At 45.1% G+C, this 16,184-nt stretch overlaps 1 protein-coding gene across 1 annotated transcript; it reads left to right on the top strand.

Annotated features, from left to right (window-relative positions):
* Positions 1–4,330: 4,330 nt before the first annotated feature.
* On the top strand, positions 4,331–10,227 carry si:dkey-72l14.3 (Glyco_hydro_56 domain-containing protein). The gene is made up of 5 exons (XM_039007467.1): positions 4,331–4,393; positions 8,497–8,919; positions 9,027–9,419; positions 9,526–9,624; positions 9,727–10,227. Exons 1-5 carry the CDS (start codon positions 4,331–4,333, stop codon positions 10,225–10,227), a joined length of 1,479 nt encoding a protein of 492 aa, XP_038863395.1.
* The last annotated feature ends 5,957 nt before the right edge of the window (positions 10,228–16,184 follow it).

The following is a 16,184-nucleotide window of genomic DNA, read 5'->3' as shown; positions in this document are numbered from 1 at the left end:
ATGAGCCACCTGAAGAGTGCAGAGGATTAGCGGTCCAGTTCAAAGACTTGAGGAGTTTTGTGTGGGGGAAGGGCTTTGGGCAGGAGGGGTGGGGGGTGAGGGGTAGGGTGTGTGAGGTGTTCTGTCTCTGGGCATCAGGGAGACTGCCTGCAGCTGTGGCCCAAAGCCCAGTTCTTCTGAGGGGCTGTCCGGTCTGCCAACTCCAATCAGCTCCAGAGCACGGAAGGCCCTCACCACCGGCTAGCAGGTCACAGGCCAAGCAGCCCGACCTTGGCTGACATACCCCGGCTCCACAGTCCTCTATGCCTCACTGGGCATGTGCATCTAGCAAGGACTCTCGGTAGGACTGATCTGTGGGAAAAACAGTGCAGTAGGCATTGCTCCCGAAACATTGATCACAGGAGGGCGTTCACAGTTAGCCTGGCTGACACGATCCACTTGATTCATATCGCAAGAAGAGCTGTGACACACTGGTCTGGACAGGAGCCTGTTGTAAAATGTAGTATTCGCGCAGAAATTGTGCAAGCGTTTTGATTGGTTGTCTCAAACATTTCTTTCCCTCTGAGACCTCTCGTTGTTCTGACAGTTGTACTGGAAGGGGGCTGTGTGTGGCCGTCCATGTGGGTGTTTGAGTGAGAAAGGCACAGAGGAGAACCAACCGGATATAAAGCACAGCCCCCTTCATTATGGACAGCATGCAAACAACATCAAGGAGCCTTTCCAGACTGTGAAGTAAGGAGGACTTAGGTATCCGCCAGGTTAATTCACAGTTGGGCATTGACTTTGACCTAATACTATTTTATGGACTTCTTTCCCTTTATCATTTAAAGGATTGGAAACTGTTTTCACTTATCAGGCCTCTACTGTGGTCACGGGAAATTGGGAGGTAGCCGCAATATATCTTCAATGCCATCATTTAGTGGGGAAATGAATTGTTTCCCTCAAATTGTACAATCTCACAGAGCTCCCAGTGTCAATGTCCATGGGTCCACGTTTGTTACTATTAGATTTTCAAACACACTGAACTTCTAGGAGCTATAATAGTGTTCAAACTATTGTTATTTTGTATGTTATTTTCTTCCATTTGGTTTACATTCCTATAGGATGGAGTCATGTAGAACACTACACAATAGAGGTAACTTGAAAACAATTCTCCTCTTAGTCCAGTTTTCAATGTCAGCTGAACTCGAATGCTATTGGCGGGCGGGGGGGGGGGGGGGGGGGGGGGGTGTATACACAGGGAGCTCAGTGGTAGTGTGGCCACAAGAGGGGGCCGTCACAGCATCGCTGAGAGCATGGCTGAGAAGATTTGACCAACGGACATTATCACCTCAACTTTCTGCTGTTTTACATGTGATTCTGTGCTCGTTTCGATGTTTGAATTGGTCTTTGGGGACAATAATACATGTACATGGAATTGAATCTCAACGGGAGTAAAACACACGCTACTTGAGAGGAGCACAGTATCTTTACTCGCGCTTTACTCGATGGATACAACCGCAGCAAGCTTCGTCAGTCGAAGTAAAACCAACACCTAAACCATCCACCAACCTGACCTACCCCAACCGGCAAACCACCAACCCAAGGTTGCTGGAGCTGTAACCGTGAACAGAAATGCACAAACGCTCGTCTCACAGGATATGTTCTACAACATATATATCCTATGAAACAATGTAAAAGGGGTCCTAATCTCCTATTATATCTGCCTAACCATCACCTTATACAACTATAGAAGCATGGCCTCCAACTGTGTGTCATCCTGAAGGCGTAGCGCCACCACTGGACCTGCGAACTGCCACCACCCGAGTCGATTACCAGCGCCTTGTCCTAAAATCATCTGCCACACCACCAGTTGTGGAAAAAGTACCCAATTGTCATACTTGAGTACAAAAAGCTAAGATGTCTCATCTGTGTGAATTGGACCATTTTCCTGTCCTGCTAAGTATTCAGAATCGAACGAGTACTTTTGGGTGTCAGGGAAAATGTATAGAGTAACAAGTACATGATTTTCCAAAGGAACGTAGTGAAGTAAAAGTCAGTTGTCAAAAAATATAAATAGTAAAGTAAAGTACAGACACCCCCAAAAAACGATTTAAGTAGTACTTTAAAGTATTTTTACTTAAGTATTTTACGCCACTGGCCTCTACCACCACCTGTCATATAGGTCACCCACCCCAGCTGATCTGTTTCCATGGTGACGGGCCTCAGAGTACAGGATTCACCTCAGATCCCTCATAATCTCAGGTCTCTCAACCGGCCAGGAATATCTTATCTGCCAATCCACACATGGACGAATGGACACACGCAAATAGATACACCCGCAGACAGACAAACTCAATCGTAGCCATTATAGTTTTTTGCAATCACTTTGGTGTAATTTTGACAAATATGTGGTCAATTTTTAACTCAAAACAATCATCTCAAAAGTAATGTGAGCATTACATTGTGAAAAGCAATTACTTTCTATGAACATGTATTGCAATGTGAAACAATGTATTTTATAGATGAAACACTGATTTCTAGATGAAAAGTGACTGTGTGTGTTGTACTTATGTAACGGATGTGAAATGGCTAGCTAGTTAGCGGGTACGCGCTAGTAGCGTTTCAATCAGTTACGTCACTTGCTCTGAAACCTAGATGTAGTGTTGCCCCTTGCTCTGCAAGGGCCGCGGCTTTTGTGGAGCGATGGGTAACGACGCTTCGTGGGTGACTGTTGTTGATGTGTGCAGAGGGTCCCTGGTTCGCGCCCGTGTCGGGGCGAGGGGACGGTTTAAAGTTATACTGTTACACTTAGTCAACTGAAAATGTGCTTAGAGTTTTGAAACAACAGCCTTTTTGATGATCTGCTGTGAGTTTTGAACTGAGCGTTGTGAAAATGTACCACCGTACTTGTGAAAATTGCACCAAAGCGATTGAAAGAACTTGCAATCACCTTTGAGATTTTGTGCTGATGTTCAAGCCCAAATAGACCAATGAAATTGTGGAACAGATTGAAAGACGGAAAACGAAACACAGAGCTCGCTGCTGACTAAGGAACAATCGATACTGGTGAAGAGCATAGAGAAAGGAGGAAAGATAAGGGAAATGGAAAAAGGCAAAAAGTAAATATACATCAGTAGAGAAGGAGAGAGATGTGAGCTGCTCCGTCCGTGCAAATAGGAAAGCGTTGGGGCAGTCCTCCCGTTGGATTATGGGATTACGGTCAGGACGGGCGGTCATGCGAGTGTTGTGGTCGGCACTGACCCTGCTTACAGCCAGATTACCCTGGTGAAGGGGAAGTTGCTTCAACCTGCCTCCTGTCACCTACTCTGGCTCTCCCTCCTTTCCCTGCTGCACACTGGCTCTTTCTCCGGCTGGATGGCTGTCTACCGCAGGTCTCCCCCCCTACAGTTCACCACACCACCTGTCCACCCATATCTCCCTGGTCAGACACTAACCTGACTGACTCCCTGACTTCCTCCTGCTGCCAGAACAGTACATGCCTTGGGGTTGAAGCTTCCTGGGGCGTTAGGACACCTGTCTGTGGGGAAGCCTACCTGGATACTACATACGGAGACACCAGACGCATCTTCTCCTTGACCACCTTGAAAACCCTGGGAGCGGTTGACGTCCTGATAGTCCTGACCAGCGCTGCTCCCCCAGTCCGGCAAAGCTTCGCTAGCTAGCTAGCATCAGGTGAATCCAGGAAGTGTCCGTCTGTCCGGACCAGCAAATCAGAGGTGAGTGACCTTCTGACCTGCAGCCTAAGACCTTTGACCTTCTGTCAGACAGTGCAGCCAGGGAGCCTAGGCCACCTCTGACGCCACTAGTTGTAATGGAGATGTAGTGGTATGGTGTCTCTAGCTGATAGTGGTGCTCTCCCTGCATGTGGAACTTCTGCTCTTACTGTGATATACCTAGCTTAGTAACACTTAAAGAATGCACGTATCATGCACTCTACAGCGCCTTTTAGCCTTTCAGACAAACTCTGGGAAGGATGAGACATTGGCTCGTTCCGTAAACGTGTATTTTTCAATGATCCCCGTCCTCTCCCACATTGAAGTTCCACAGAAAGAGCAGGATACCTTTTTGCTGCAACATAAGGCACCCCGAATCATTGTATATTTTGCCAAGTTTAGAGGGGGATTCCTAAGGGTCTAAGTTTGGCACTATAGTACTCCAGTCATTTTTTCAAAGCAGGGAGTGACTTGGATTAGAGTGAATTGAATGTGTCAAAATAACAGGTACCTTATTTTTCGACCACATAGCTGGGACAAATATACACACCGAGTGTACAAAACGTTAGAAACTTCTGTCTGTAGCGTCCGAACCGTTTGGGCTACAAACTAATATGTCCCCAGTATGGAAAGGTGAGATGCTACACCCCCACCTGTGTCACAGGACTCGTCTGCAGGTAACTGGTGACGGTTTTAAAAACTGAATGGAAGTACGGAGGTCGTTCTGTGCCAACAAAAAAAAGATGGGTTAAATATGTGTCCAAAAAACTAAAAACATTTCCTTCGCTTACTTATATCTCCTAGTTATAAGAAAGACACTTCAAAACCTTATCCCCCCCCCCCCCCCAAAGGCTTACACTTTTTTTAACCTGTCTCCTCCCCTTCATCTACACTGATTGAAGTGGGTTTAACACGTGACATCAATAAGGGATCCTAGCTTCCACCTGGATTCACCTGGTCAGTCTATGTCATGGAAAGAGCAGGTGTTCCTAATGTCCTGTACACTTAGTGTATATATGAAAGCACAGCCCAATGGGTTCTTATCCATGATATTGGCTAACTGATTTTCTAAAACCATGGTAGTTAATCTGTTTTACACAGAATCCTACATGTTCACATGCTTTGTGGTGTCCCCTCCCCTTCACGCCTGGTCAGTAAAACAAACAAAAGCAGATTACTGTTGAAGGATTAGAGCTTTACCCCCAAAAAAGGACACATTTGCAATTTTACGGTCCTACGGATTTACTGTTTTTTCACAGGGCTGTAACGATTGGGATCAATAATCGTAGTGTAGTGTTGATTTTTGTAGTTGTTTTTGGCATGGCTCCCTCTGCTACGCTACAGAGTAATTACTGAGAATCATTACAGAGCGAGCAGCGTCTTAGAGATCCTCGTGGCCAACATGGGCGGCACTAATGAATCCAATTAACTCTTGTTAATGACCTTTTTGAGGCATCCTGTTCCTCTAGTCTAGTCCCCTCTAATGGCGATGCCACTGACGCACACACACACACACGCCTCATTCACCCAATCAATCATCTCTTCTTTTGTTATTTTAGGCCTACTCTTGGAAGGCCAAATAAGTTTGCAAAAGAATCACACGAGTCAATGAGAATGTCTGGCGGCGACGTGGGACTGACTAGGGATTTGTATTTGTATTTATTATGGATTAGCTGCTGCCTGGCTCTTCCTGGGGTCCAGCAAAATGAAGGACATTTATATAATTTTAGAAACATTACAGTACATTCACAGATTTCACAACACACTGTGTGCCCTCAGGCCCCTACTCCACCACTACCACATATCTACAGTACAAAATCCATGTGTATAGTGCGTATGCTATCTTGTGTGTGTATGCATGTGTCTGTGCCTATGTTTGTGTCACTTCACAGTCCCCGCTGCTCAATAAGTGGCATTTGAATCTATTTTTTAAATCAAATTTTACTGCTTGCATCAGTTACATGATGTGGAATAGAGTTCCATGTAGTCATGGCTCTATGTAGTACTGTGTGCCTCCCAAAGTCTGTTCTGGACTTGGGGACTGTGAAGAAACCTCTGGCGGCATGTCTTGTGGAGTATGCATGGGTGTCCGAGCTGTTCATCAGTAGTTTAAACAGACAGCTTGGGGATTTCAACATGTCAGTACCTCTCACAAATACAAGTAGTGATGAAGTCAATCTCTGTGTACATCCAAGGGCCAGCCGTGCTGCCCTTGCGCAGCCTGGCAATATGATTCGTTTGTTGACTTGCGATTCATTTTTATTGTTGACAATGATTCAGTAACAGGTATACAATGTTATGTGATAACAGGTATACAATGTTATAATGTGATAACAGGTATACAATGTTATAATGTGATAACAGGTATACAATGTTATGTGATAACAGGTATACAATGTTATGTGATAACAGGTATACAATGTTATAATGTGATAACAGGTATACAATGTTATAATGTGATAACAGGTATACAATGTTATAATGTGATAACAGGTATACAATGTTATGTGATAACAGGTATACAATGTTATGTGATAACAGGTATACAATGTTATAATGTGATAACAGGTATACAATGTTATAATGTGATAACAGGTATACAATGTTATAATGTGATAACAGGTATACAATGTTATAATGTGATAACAGGTATACAATGTTATGTGATAACAGGTATACAATGTTATGTGATAACAGGTATACAATGTTATGTGATAACAGGTATACAATGTTATAATGTGATAACAGGTATACAATGTTATAATGTGATAACAGGTATACAATGTTATAATGTGATAACAGGTATACAATGTTATAATGTGATAACAGGTATGCAATGTTATAATGTGATAACAGGTATACAATGTTATAATGTGATAACAGGTATACAATGTTATAATGTGATAACAGGTATGCAATGTTATAATGTGATAACAGGTATACAATGTTATAATGTGATAACAGGTATACAATGTTATAATGTGGTAACAGGTATGCAATGTTATAATGTGATAACAGGTATACAATGTTATAATGTGATAACAGGTATACAATGTTATAATGTGATAACAGGTATACAATGTTATAATGTGATAACAGGTATACAATGTTATGTGATAACAGGTATACAATGTTATGTGATAACAGGTATACAATGTTATAATGTGATAACAGGTATACAATGTTATAATGTGATAACAGGTATACAATGTTATAATGTGATAACAGGTATACAATGTTATAATGTGATAACAGGTATACAATGTTATGTGATAACAGGTATACAATGTTATGTGATAACAGGTATACAATGTTATGTGATAACAGGTATACAATGTTATAATGTGATAACAGGTATACAATGTTATAATGTGATAACAGGTATACAATGTTATAATGTGATAACAGGTATACAATGTTATAATGTGATAACAGGTATGCAATGTTATAATGTGATAACAGGTATACAATGTTATAATGTGATAACAGGTATACAATGTTATAATGTGATAACAGGTATGCAATGTTATAATGTGATAACAGGTATACAATGTTATAATGTGATAACAGGTATACAATGTTATAATGTGGTAACAGGTATGCAATGTTATAATGTGATAACAGGTATACAATGTTATAATGTGATAACAGGTATGCAATGTTATAATGTGATAACAGGTATGCAATGTTATAATGTGATAACAGGTATACAATGTTATAATGTGGTAACAGGTATGCAATGTTATAATGTGATAACAGGTATACAATGTTATAATGTGATAACAGGTATACAATGTTATAATGTGATAACAGGTATACAATGTTATAATGTGGTAACAGGTATGCAATGTTATAATGTGATAACAGGTATACAATGTTATAATGTGATAACAGGTATACAATGTTATAATGTGATAACAGGTATGCAATGTTATAATGTGATAACAGGTATACAATGTTATAATGTGATAACAGGTATACAATGTTATAATGTGGTAACAGGTATGCAATGTTATAATGTGATAACAGGTATACAATGTTATAATGTGGTAACAGGTATGCAATGTTATAATGTGATAACAGGTATACAATGTTATAATGTGATAACAGGTATGCAATGTTATAATGTGATAACAGGTATGCAATGTTATAATGGGATAACAGGTATGCAATGTTATAATGTGATAACAGGTATACAATGTTATAATGTGATAACATTTATACAATGTTATAATGTGATAACAGGTATGCAATGTTATAATGTGATAACATTTATACAATGTTATAATGTGATAACAGGTATACAATGTTATGTGATAACAGGTATAAAATGTTATAATGTAATAACAGGTATACAATGTTATAATGTGATAACAGGTATGCAAAGTTATAATTTGATAACAGGTATGCAATGTTATAATGTGATAACAGGTATGCAATGTTATAATGTGATAACAGGTATGCAATGTTATAATGTGATAACAGGTATGCAATGTTATAATGTGATAACAGGTATGCAATGTTATAATGTGATAACAGGTATGCAATGTTAATGTTGGCACGTAGACAGCTGAAGGTGCCGTGTTGTGTTCCCAGGGCTATGGTTGGTTGTGAGGGCCTGGAGGCGTGGTGATACACAGAGGCAGCAGGCAGCTCCATGGCGTGGACTGAGCTGGAGCTCCGGGCAGGGCTCAGAGCTGGGCCACATAGGGCCCTACTACCACTCCTCCTCCAGGGGTTGATGCTCCTTACCTCCCCTTGCCTTGGTGGTCCCCCACAGCTGGCACGCACCCCTCTGTCACCAGGGCAGCCTTTTCTAGTACTATGGGGAATCCCCAACAAGGCGTGTTCTGGACGACCTGACCCAGGAGCCTTTGGGATGGAGAGAGAGGGCCGCGTGTCCATGTTTTATGAGGACACTCTGGGGAAGTACCCCTATTACACTAACCAGGACCAGCCGGTGAACGGAGGCCTTCCCCAACACACCAGACTGGATGGACACCTCCAGAAGACAGGGGAGGACCTGGCGGCAGCGCTACCATCCATAGGCTACCAGGGCCTGGGGGTACTGCGTTGGGGCCAGTGGTCCCCGCAGTGGGGAAGGAACCGTGAGAAACAGGGCATCTACCTGGAGGGCTCCAGGGCTCTGCTGAGGACCTTCTTCCCTGACTGGACCACGGAGGAGGTGGAGAAGTGGTCTCAGGTAAGATCCTCATCCATGCCAGTTTAGAGTAATAGGAGAAACAGATGTAACAAATGTTATTCAACGCCACAGTTGTCTCATAATGATGATGTCATCCCGTTCCCCAGGTGGACTTTGAGGCAGCGTCCCAGTCCATCCTCATGGAGACCCTGTGGGAGGTGAGGAGGCTCCGCCCCAAGGCTCTGTGGGGCGTGACCCCGTACCCCAACTGTTACAACTCCGGCCCCGCCCAGTTGCTGTCCAATTACACGGGTCGCTGTCCCGCCGCCGAGATGGCATTGAACGACGAGCTGCTGTGGCTCTGGAAATGCTGCTCTGCTCTCTACCCCGCCCTCACACTAGAGAAGCTGCAGGGTGGGACCTCAGGGGCCAGACTGTACACGTCCAATCAGATCCGAGAGGCACTGAGAGTGGCAAGCTTGGCCGGGGCCGCCTACGACCTTCCTGTGTTCCCATTGGTCAGGAGTGTCTATACATCGACCAATACTTTTCTGTCTGAGGTGAGAGATAGTGTTGGGTGGAAGTAGATGTTACCATGTTTTTGAAAGTGGTTTCTCTTTGTCTGTTGGCTCTGTAACCAGTGTATAACTGAGTGATGTCCATTAGGTGGACCTGGTCAACACCATTGGTGAGAGTGCTGCCATGGGGGCAGCAGGGGTTGTCCTCTGGGAGAAAGATCAAGGTGTCTTCTCTACAAGGACTCAGGTACAGTACACATCTCTTCAATGTTCCATACATACATTCAGTCAGCCAGACAACTGTAACTGGGTCTGTGAATGAAAACATTTCACCTCTGTCTGCCCCCAGAGAGCCTGCTCAGAGCTGGCCACGTTTGTGCGTGAGGTTCTGGGCCTGTACGCCGTCAACGTGACCACAGCCGCCCGCCTGTGCGGCGTCTCCCTGTGCCAGGGGCGTGGCCGCTGCGTGCGCCGCAAACCCGAGAGCTCCGCCTACCTGCACTTGCCGCCCTCCAACTTCGTGATGACGCAGAGGAAGGTGGAGGGGGTACAGGCCACAGGCCAGCTGGACCCTGGCAACCTGGAGGCCTGGAAGAGGGACTTCCAGTGCCAGTGGTATGAGTCCCTGGAGGGGGCAGCCACCGACGAGGAGCTCCCCAAGGACAGGGCACAGGGAGCCCTTCCCCCCACCCTGAATGCCCCCTTGTCGAGTGAGCTGAACCAAGAGACCAGGCCCACCCTCGCTCTGTCAGACCACAGCGGACCATCACTCACGGCACCTCTCCTCCCTCTACTGCTGGTATTAGCCACAGCTCTAAGCCTGAACACAGACTTATGCCTGAACCTCTGACCAACCTGCTGGATTATCAGGTCGGGGCTCAGGGGGCTAAAGACACTGTCGTACCAGTGTATAAGAAATGTTTGTGGAACAGAAACTCTTGAGAGGTGTTTCTATTTTGAACAAAGAAATGTCGTGAACAGAGACTACTATTCTATTTGAGACTGCGGATGTTTTTATTGTCTATACAACTAAGAACGTGAAGTAGATCAAACAAAAAATCTTCTATTCATAGGATTCGTGGTTAACATTGTCGTAATTTCTCGTCAACAGTTGTGTGTATTCAGTTCCTTCCATTGCAGTACTGGATGTTCCTTTTTACAACTCATTTTTGTTTATCGGCACACTTTTCCCCCCTTTTTCTTCTTCACGCTACTCAGCTCTACTGCTCACATGGCCATGTTGTGACGGACCTGTAATATGGTTCACAACTTGGTATCCTCGAACGATGTAAACACATTCTACTGCAGTCATGTCAATTGAAATGACTTCACCATTACCTTTGCATTCTTACGGGTCATGCTATTGCGTTTACAATAAAATCATACCTCTATAAAAATGTACTCATATTTTCTATAAAATGTTGTTGATGCAGTCTAGATGTCCTGTATCAATCTAGATGTCCTGTCCTATATTAACCTAGATGTCCTGTCCTGTATCAGTCTAGATGTCCTGTATCATTCTAGATGTCCTGTCCTGTATCAGCCTAGATATCCTGACCTGTATCAGTCTAGATGTCCTGTATCATTCTAGATGTCCTGTCCTGTATCAGCCTAGATATCCTGTCCTGTATCAGTCTAGATATCCTGTCATGTATCAGCATAGATGCCCTGTCCTATATCAGCCTAGCTGTCCTGTCCTGTAACAGTCTAGATGTCCTGTATCAGCCAAGATGTCCTGTACTGAATCAGTCTAGATATCCTGTCTGTATCAGCCTAGATGTCCTGTCTTGCATCAGCCTAGATGTCTGTATCAGTCTAGATGTCTGCATCAGCCTAGATGTCCGTATCAGTCTAGATGTCTGCATCAGCCTAGATGTCCTGTCTTGCATCAGCCTAGATGTCTGTATCAGTCTAGATGTCTGCATCAGTCTAGATGTCTGCATCAGTCTAGATGTCTGCATCAGTCTAGATGTCTGCATCAGTCTAGATGTCCTGCATCAGCCTAGATGTCCTGTCCTGCATCAGCCTAGATGTCCTGTCCTGCATCAGTCTAGATGTCCTGTCCTGCATCAGTCTAGATGTCCTGTCCTGCATCAGTCTAGATGTCCTGTCCTGCATCAGTCTAGATGTCCTGTCCTGCATCAGTCTAGATGTCCTGCATCAGCCTAGATGTCCTGCATCAGCCTAGATGTCCTGCATCAGTCTAGATGTCCTGCATCAGTCTAGATGTCTGCATCAGTCTAGATGTCCTGTCCTGCATCAGTCTAGATGTCCTGCATCAGTCTAGATGTCCTGTCCTGCATCAGCCTAGATGTCCTGTCCTGCATCAGTCTAGATGTCCTGTCCTGCATCAGTCTAGATGTCCTGTCCTGCATCAGTCTAGATGTCCTGCATCAGCCTAGATGTCCTGTCCTGCATCAGTCTAGATGTCCTGCATCAGTCTAGATGTCCTGCATCAGCCTAGATGTCCTGTCCTGCATCAGTCTAGATGTCCTGCATCAGTCTAGATGTCCTGTCCTGCATCAGCCTAGATGTCCTGTCCTGCATCAGCCTAGATGTCCTGTCCTGCATCAGTCTAGATGTCCTGTCCTGCATCAGCCTAGATGTCCTGTCCTGCATCAGCCTAGATGTCCTGCATCAGCCTAAATGTCCTGTCCTGCATCAGTCTAGATGTCCTGCATCAGTCTAGATGTCCTGCATCAGTCTAGATGTCCTGCATCAGCCTAGATGTCCTGCATCAGCCTAGATGTCCTGCATCAGCCTAGATGTCCTGTCCTGCATCATTCTAGATGTCCTGTCCTGTATCAGTCTAGATGTCCTGTCCTGTATCAGTCTAGATGTCCTGTCCTGTATCAGTCTAGATGTCCTGTATCATTCTAGATGTCCTGTCCTGTATCAGCCTAGATATCCTGTCCTGTATCAGTCTAGATATCCTTTCGTGTATCATTCTAGATGTCCTGTCCTATATCAGCCTAGATATCCTGTCCTGTATCAGTCTAGATATCCTGTCATGTATCAGCATAGATGCCCTGTCCTGTATCAGCCTAGCTGTCCTGTCCTGTAACAGTCTAGATGTCCTGTATCAGCCAAGATGTCCTGTACTGCATCAGTCTAGATATCCTGTCTGTATCAGCCTAGATGTCCTGTCTTGCATCAGCCTAGATGTCTGTATCAGTCTAGATGTCTGCATCAGCCTAGATGTCCGTATCAGTCTAGATGTCTGCATCAGCCTAGATGTCCTGTCTTGCATCAGCCTAGATGTCTGTATCAGTCTAGATGTCTGCATCAGTCTAGATGTCTGCATCAGTCTAGATGTCTGCATCAGTCTAGATGTCCTGCATCAGCCTAGATGTCCTGTCCTGCATCAGCCTAGATGTCCTGTCCTGCATCAGTCTAGATGTCCTGTCCTGCATCAGTCTAGATGTCCTGTCCTGCATCAGTCTAGATGTCCTGTCCTGCATCAGTCTAGATGTCCTGCATCAGCCTAGATGTCCTGCATCAGCCTAGATGTCCTGCATCAGTCTAGATGTCCTGCATCAGTCTAGATGTCTGCATCAGTCTAGATGTCCTGTCCTGCATCAGTCTAGATGTCCTGCATCAGTCTAGATGTCCTGTCCTGCATCAGCCTAGATGTCCTGTTCTGCATCAGCCTAGATGTCCTGTCCTGCATCAGTCTAGATGTCCTGTCCTGCATCAGTCTAGATGTCCTGTCCTGCATCAGTCTAGATGTCCTGCATCAGCCTAGATGTCCTGCATCAGCCTAGATGTCCTGCATCAGTCTAGATGTCCTGCATCAGTCTAGATGTCCTGCATCAGTCTAGATGTCTGCATCAGTCTAGATGTCCTGTCCTGCATCAGTCTAGATGTCCTGCATCAGTCTAGATGTCCTGTCCTGCATCAGCCTAGATGTCCTGTCCTGCATCAGTCTAGATGTCCTGTCCTGCATCAGTCTAGATGTCCTGTCCTGCATCAGTCTAGATGTCCTGCATCAGCCTAGATGTCCTGCATCAGCCTAGATGTCCTGTCCTGCATCAGTCTAGATGTCCTGCATCAGTCTAGATGTCCTGCATCAGCCTAGATGTCCTGTCCTGCATCAGTCTAGATGTCCTGCATCAGTCTAGATGTCCTGTCCTGCATCAGCCTAGATGTCCTGTCCTGCATCAGCCTAGATGTCCTGTCCTGCATCAGTCTAGATGTCCTGTCCTGCATCAGCCTAGATGTCCTGTCCTGCATCAGCCTAGATGTCCTGCATCAGCCTAGATGTCCTGTCCTGCATCAGTCTAGATGTCCTGCATCAGTCTAGATGTCCTGCATCAGTCTAGATGTCCTGCATCAGCCTAGATGTCCTGCATCAGCCTAGATGTCCTGCATCAGCCTAGATGTCCTGTCCTGCATCATTCTAGATGTCCTGTCCTGTATCAGTCTAGATGTCCTGTCCTGTATCAGTCTAGATGTCCTGTCCTGTATCAGTCTAGATGTCCTGTATCATTCTAGATGTCCTGTCCTGTATCAGCCTAGATATCCTGTCCTGTATCAGTCTAGATATCCTTTCGTGTATCATTCTAGATGTCCTGTCCTATATCAGCCTAGATATCCTGTCCTGTATCAGTCTAGATATCCTGTCATGTATCAGCATAGATGCCCTGTCCTGTATCAGCCTAGCTGTCCTGTCCTGTAACAGTCTAGATGTCCTGTATCAGCCAAGATGTCCTGTACTGCATCAGTCTAGATATCCTGTCTGTATCAGCCTAGATGTCCTGTCTTGCATCAGCCTAGATGTCTGTATCAGTCTAGATGTCTGCATCAGCCTAGATGTCCGTATCAGTCTAGATGTCTGCATCAGCCTAGATGTCCTGTCTTGCATCAGCCTAGATGTCCTGTCCTGCATCAGCCTAGATGTCCTGTCCTGCATCAGTCTAGATGTCCTGCATCAGCCTAGATGTCCTGCATCAGCCTAGATGTCCTGCATCAGCCTAGATGTCCTGCATCAGTCTAGATGTCCTGCATCAGTCTAGATGTCCTGCATCAGTCTAGATGTCCTGTCCTGCATCAGTCTAGATGTCCTGTCCTGCATCAGTCTAGATGTCCTGCATCAGTCTAGATGTCCTGTCCTGCATCAGCCTAGATGTCCTGTCCTGCATCAGCCTAGATGTCCTGTCCTGCATCAGTCTAGATGTCCTGTCCTGCATCAGCCTAGATGTCCTGCATCAGTCTAGATGTCCTGCATCAGCCTAGATGTCCTGTCCTGCATCAGCCTAGATGTCCTGTCCTGCATCAGCCTAGATGTCCTGTCCTGCATCAGCCTAGATGTCCTGCATCAGTCTAGATGTCCTGCATCAGTCTAGATGTCCTGTCCTGCATCAGCCTAGATGTCCTGTCCTGCATCAGCCTAGATGTCCTGTCCTGCATCAGTCTAGATGTCCTGTCCTGCATCAGTCTAGATGTCCTGTCCTGCATCAGTCTAGATGTCCTGTCCTGCATCAGTCTAGATGTCCTGTCCTGCATCAGCCTAGATGTCCTGTCCTGCATCAGCCTAGATGTCCTGTCCTGCATCAGCCTAGATGTCCTGTCCTGCATCAGTCTAGATGTCCTGTCCTGCATCAGCCTAGATGTCCTGTCCTGCATCAGCCTAGATGTCCTGTCCTGCATCAGCCTAGATGTCCTGCATCAGCCTAGATGTCCTGCATCAGTCTAGATGTCCTGCATCAGTCTAGATGTCCTTTATCTATACACTCATGTCATCAAAACCACATCCAGAAACAAAACAGACAGCTATTCTTTGCAGCTCATGTAAATTTATTGTGTTATTCTTCTGAAAATATACACTCAGGACAAAGGGTAGCTCAATTATTTCTTTGTTACAGAAAGAGATATGTACAGAGGTGCTTTTGATTGTACAGAGATAAAAGAGCAGTTAGAGAGAGGAGGCCATCTCTACCTCCCCAGTGAAACATGCACCCCCCCAAAGTCTATAGTCCCACAGCCCATCCCTCCTTTCCAGTGCCTTCGGAAAGTATTCAGACCCCATTACATTTTCCACATTTTGTTGTCTTAATCTAAAATGGACTACATAAATCAAAATCCTCAGCAATCTACACACAATATCCCAAAATGACAAAACAGAAATACCTCATTTACATAAGTATTCAGACCCTTTTCTATGAGACTCGAAATTGAGCTCAGGTGCATCCTGTTTCCATTGATCATCCTTGAGATGTTTCTTTAACTTGATTGGAGTCCTGTGGTAAATTCAATTGATTGGACATGATTTGGAAAGGCACACACCTGTCTATATAAGGTCCCACAGTTGACAGTGCACGTCAGAGCAAAAACCATGCCACGAGTTCGAAGGAATTGTCCGTAGAGCTCAGAGACAGGATTGTGTCGAGGCACAGATCTGGGGAAGTGTACCAAAACATTCCTTCAGCAAAGAAGATCCCGCAAGAACACAGTGGCCTCCATCATTCTTAAATGGAAGAATTTTGGAACCACCAAGACTCTTCCTAGAGCTGACTGCCCAGCCAAACTGAGCAATCAGAGAGAAAGGCCTTGGTCAGGGACGTGACCAAGAACCCAATGGCCACTGACAGAGCTCTTGAGTTCCTCTGTGGAGATGGGAGAACCTTCCAGAAGGACAACCATCTCTGCAGCACTCCACCAATCAGGCCTTTATGGTAGTGGCCAGACGGAAGCCACTCCTCAGTAAAAGACACATGACAGGTCTGATGAAGCCAAGATTGAACTCTTTGGCCTGAATACCAAGCGTCACACCTGGAGGAAACCTGGCACCATCCCTACGGTGAAGCA

This window comes from Salvelinus namaycush, chromosome 14 (genome assembly GCF_016432855.1).
Source record: "Salvelinus namaycush isolate Seneca chromosome 14, SaNama_1.0, whole genome shotgun sequence".
Lineage (NCBI taxonomy): Eukaryota > Metazoa > Chordata > Actinopteri > Salmoniformes > Salmonidae > Salvelinus > Salvelinus namaycush.
Note: the sequence above shows the minus strand (reverse complement) of the source record. Positions and strands in the feature narration are given on the sequence as shown.

Coding starts and splice junctions, on each gene's coding strand:
- si:dkey-72l14.3 (XM_039007467.1), top strand. CDS start 4,331: ATGTCCCCAGTATGGAAAGGTGAGATGCTACACCCCCACCTGTGTCAC. Junction 8,920..9,026: donor AGGTGGAGAAGTGGTCTCAG/GTAAGATCCTCA, acceptor CCCGTTCCCCAG/GTGGACTTTGAGGCAGCGTC. Junction 9,625..9,726: donor TCTTCTCTACAAGGACTCAG/GTACAGTACACA, acceptor GTCTGCCCCCAG/AGAGCCTGCTCAGAGCTGGC.